Raw genomic sequence first — 2,990 nt, 5'->3', positions numbered from 1 at the left:
TTATAAACTTAAAGACAAATAACATAAATATGTAAATTATTAATTGACATGATTTAGAATTATTATTTATTTATTATTTGATTATTATTTAATTTGTCAATTGATGTTTATTCGAATCACATGAAATAACTATCATCTGTAACCTGTACTTTGAAATTAATAATTTTATTTTTAACTTTATTTTTTATTTTTCGATGTTGAATAATTAAGTTATAATTTAATTAAAATTATTTTAAATTTCTCATCCGTGTTGTCTATGGTTATAACCTAGTGTCGTAATAGAAAAAATGAAAGTGATGTTAAATGAAATAACTACATAAAACTCCAATCCAAGCACATAGAATAACAACATACTTTCAAGCATACCATGTCTAAGATGTCTTTCTAATAACAATATCATTTTAGAACTTACTAACGCACATAGCCACAGTCATATGTACCCAATTTTCTGATTACACTACCATATAAAACCTATTAACCCACTTGTACTTTAGGCCAAAACTCGAGTCCAAACACAAAAAATTATATAGCATACATGTGTTTTTGAAGCTCTATAGACTATAGTCTTTCCTACACACTCCAATGCCTTTGTTTCTAGTTGTTTGTTCGGCATCTAGATCACTGAGACTTTACTGCATAATTAAAGAAGCAACAACCTTGTCTGAAGTCAGCCATACAATTCAATCCTCCATGCATTTATATTGTGGCATATAGCATAAATCAGTAAAAACATATAGATACATGTAGAGATAATTAAAGGAAGCATTCTCCACTTCACAGCGTATGGTTTCTCCTTTCTTACAATATAAATGCATCAAAAGCAACGTTAATTAAATAACAACCATTTTGTTTTGATTTATATTGAAACTAATCAACATTAATTAAAGAAGCCCAGTAGAAAAAATATTTTGTCCAAATGACAATTGACAGTTAATTATTTGAAGAACTAAACAAAATGAAACCTTATAATAACAAATAATGGAAGCATGTAGCTATATTTAACGTACAATGTGTAATAAGAAGAAACAAGTGGCCTACTTACTTCAATTATGTTTATTCCTTTCATGAATTACTTGAAGCATTTTTATTATTAGGTTTGGCGTAATTCTTAGTGGAACTCTTTCACTGTAATAAAAAAAAAAAGAGTAAATTACTGAAATCATCCCTGGCCACCATGTCAGTCACCTTCTCGACTGCGTGTGCAACCGGTACTGATTTGCGATCTTTACATTCTCTTGCATAGTGCCCAATCTCTCCGCAGACGTGGCAAGGACCGGCCCTTTTTGGCTTTGAGTTAGGATTCTGATGACCCGGTTTCTTGAAGCTTTGTTTCTTGGGTCCAAAGTTCTTCTTGTTCTGTCCCCCAGATTTGCCTTTGTGGCTAGAACTCCCAGCTGACACTTGATGCACACTTTGTCCAACTTTACCTTTCTTGTCCCTGATGCGAGTTTCCTCCTCAATGCGGAGGTGTTTCATCAGATCATCCAAGGAGTAGTCCTCAGACTTGTGCATCATTCTCTTAGAGAAATCTTTCCACGAGGGTGGCAGTTTTGCGATGATCGCACCAACCTGAAAGAGTTCTGAAAGAGAGATGGTGAGTGCGTTCAACTTTTTGACCATGACTTGGAGTTCATGCACTTGCTCCATAATCGATTTGTCATCAACCATTTGAAACTCAAGGTACTTGGACACAAGGTACTTGTTAGTACCTTCCTCATGTGCCTTGTACTTAAGTTCCAACGCATTCCATAGCTCTTTTGGATCTTTGACCGGCGAGTAAAGATCATAGAGACGATCATATAGGGAATTCTTGATGTGACCCACACACAATTCCTTGGATTCTCTATGCAGAATCCTTTGCTTTTCCAGTTCTGCAATGACCGCTGGGTCCACAGATTCCCCCTCCTTGGGAATTGGATTTTTAGGAATTAGTGCCAGTTTTGGGTCCAACACAAAGGAGAGCTTCAAGACATGAAGCATGAACTTGACCTTTTCGGCCCAACGGGTGTAGTTCTGACCATCGAATTGGTCAAGTTTGGCAAACTCTTGGTTCATGAAGTGGAGGCTAGCAGTAGTGTCCATTAGTCTGTTGATTGATCACAAATAAAAACCTTTAAGATTGTTGTATATCAAACTAAAAGACACGCAAGGAAACCGACAAATAATATTGTGAATTATATGTCGATTAGTTGCGAATAATAAATTCAATTATTATTATTAAATTTACCAAGTTTCGTCCAGAAACCAGATCTATTCTTCTCGACTAGATCTGATTATAAGAAAGGTAGAAGAAGACTGACATGTTATTGGACGAATTAAACACAAGACAGAAAAGTAAAACCGACCTGTTGATAGCTGACTTGATCTTGAAGCAACTGCACGGATCAGATTCCTGTCCTTAAAGGTTTTTACTTCGCTTGTATAGGCTGTAAGCAACAGAGTAAAACCCCAGGATTTAATGCAGCTAGATCGATATTCCAACAGCACTAGAAATCGACAAACACAAAGCGACTACTCGAAAACTAGAAGAAAAAACGCAGAGAGATGGAGAGAGCTTTGAGAATTCGTGTGTGTTCTGAATGGCTCCTAGGGGGCTATATTTATAGGTATCGAAACCCTAGAAGGCATAAAACGGGCCCCCACAGGCCGGCCCCAGAAACCCTAGGGCGACGACTTGCTCTCTAAGCAAGCCATTTCCTGATCCTTCTAGAATGCCCCGATGACTTATCCTTCACGAAGTCAACGTCGGTCAACCATTTGACCGGGTTGGTCAAACCGGCTTGACCCGAACTCACCAAAAACAAAAGCTCCTCAGCTCCCAGCGACCGATGCGTCGTGCGAAGTGCAAAGTGCGCCTAAATCGCGCCATTTCGCGCACTCGCGGCGTCGGCTAGTGCTAGGCTAGGCTAGGCGCGTGCGTGGGCTTGGCCCAATCCTTTGATCCACTAAAGCCTTTGAAGGCTTACCAAAGGAATAGGCTTATAAACCCT

At 38.1% G+C, this 2,990-nt stretch overlaps 1 protein-coding gene across 1 annotated transcript; it reads right to left on the bottom strand.

Annotated features, from left to right (window-relative positions):
• Window positions 1–1,122: 1,122 nt before the first annotated feature.
• On the bottom strand, window positions 1,123–2,082 carry LOC145050586 (uncharacterized). Its single transcript, XM_078998812.1, has one exon. The coding sequence runs from the start codon at window positions 2,080–2,082 to the stop codon at window positions 1,123–1,125; it is 960 nt and encodes a 319-aa protein (XP_078854938.1).
• Window positions 2,083–2,990: the final 908 nt, after the last annotated feature.

The sequence above is a fragment of the Lactuca serriola genome, chromosome 5 (genome assembly GCF_051521515.1).
Source record: "Lactuca serriola cultivar US96UC23 chromosome 5, Lser_US96UC23_V15, whole genome shotgun sequence".
Classification (NCBI taxonomy): Eukaryota; Viridiplantae; Streptophyta; class Magnoliopsida; order Asterales; family Asteraceae; genus Lactuca; species Lactuca serriola.
The sequence above is the reverse complement of the archived record's forward strand: the minus strand, read 5'-3'. Positions and strand labels throughout refer to the sequence as shown.

Excerpts from the sequence above, each read along its gene's own strand:
- LOC145050586 (XM_078998812.1), bottom strand. The coding sequence starts at position 2,082 with ATGGACACTACTGCTAGCCTCCACTTCATGAACCAAGAGTTTGCCAAA.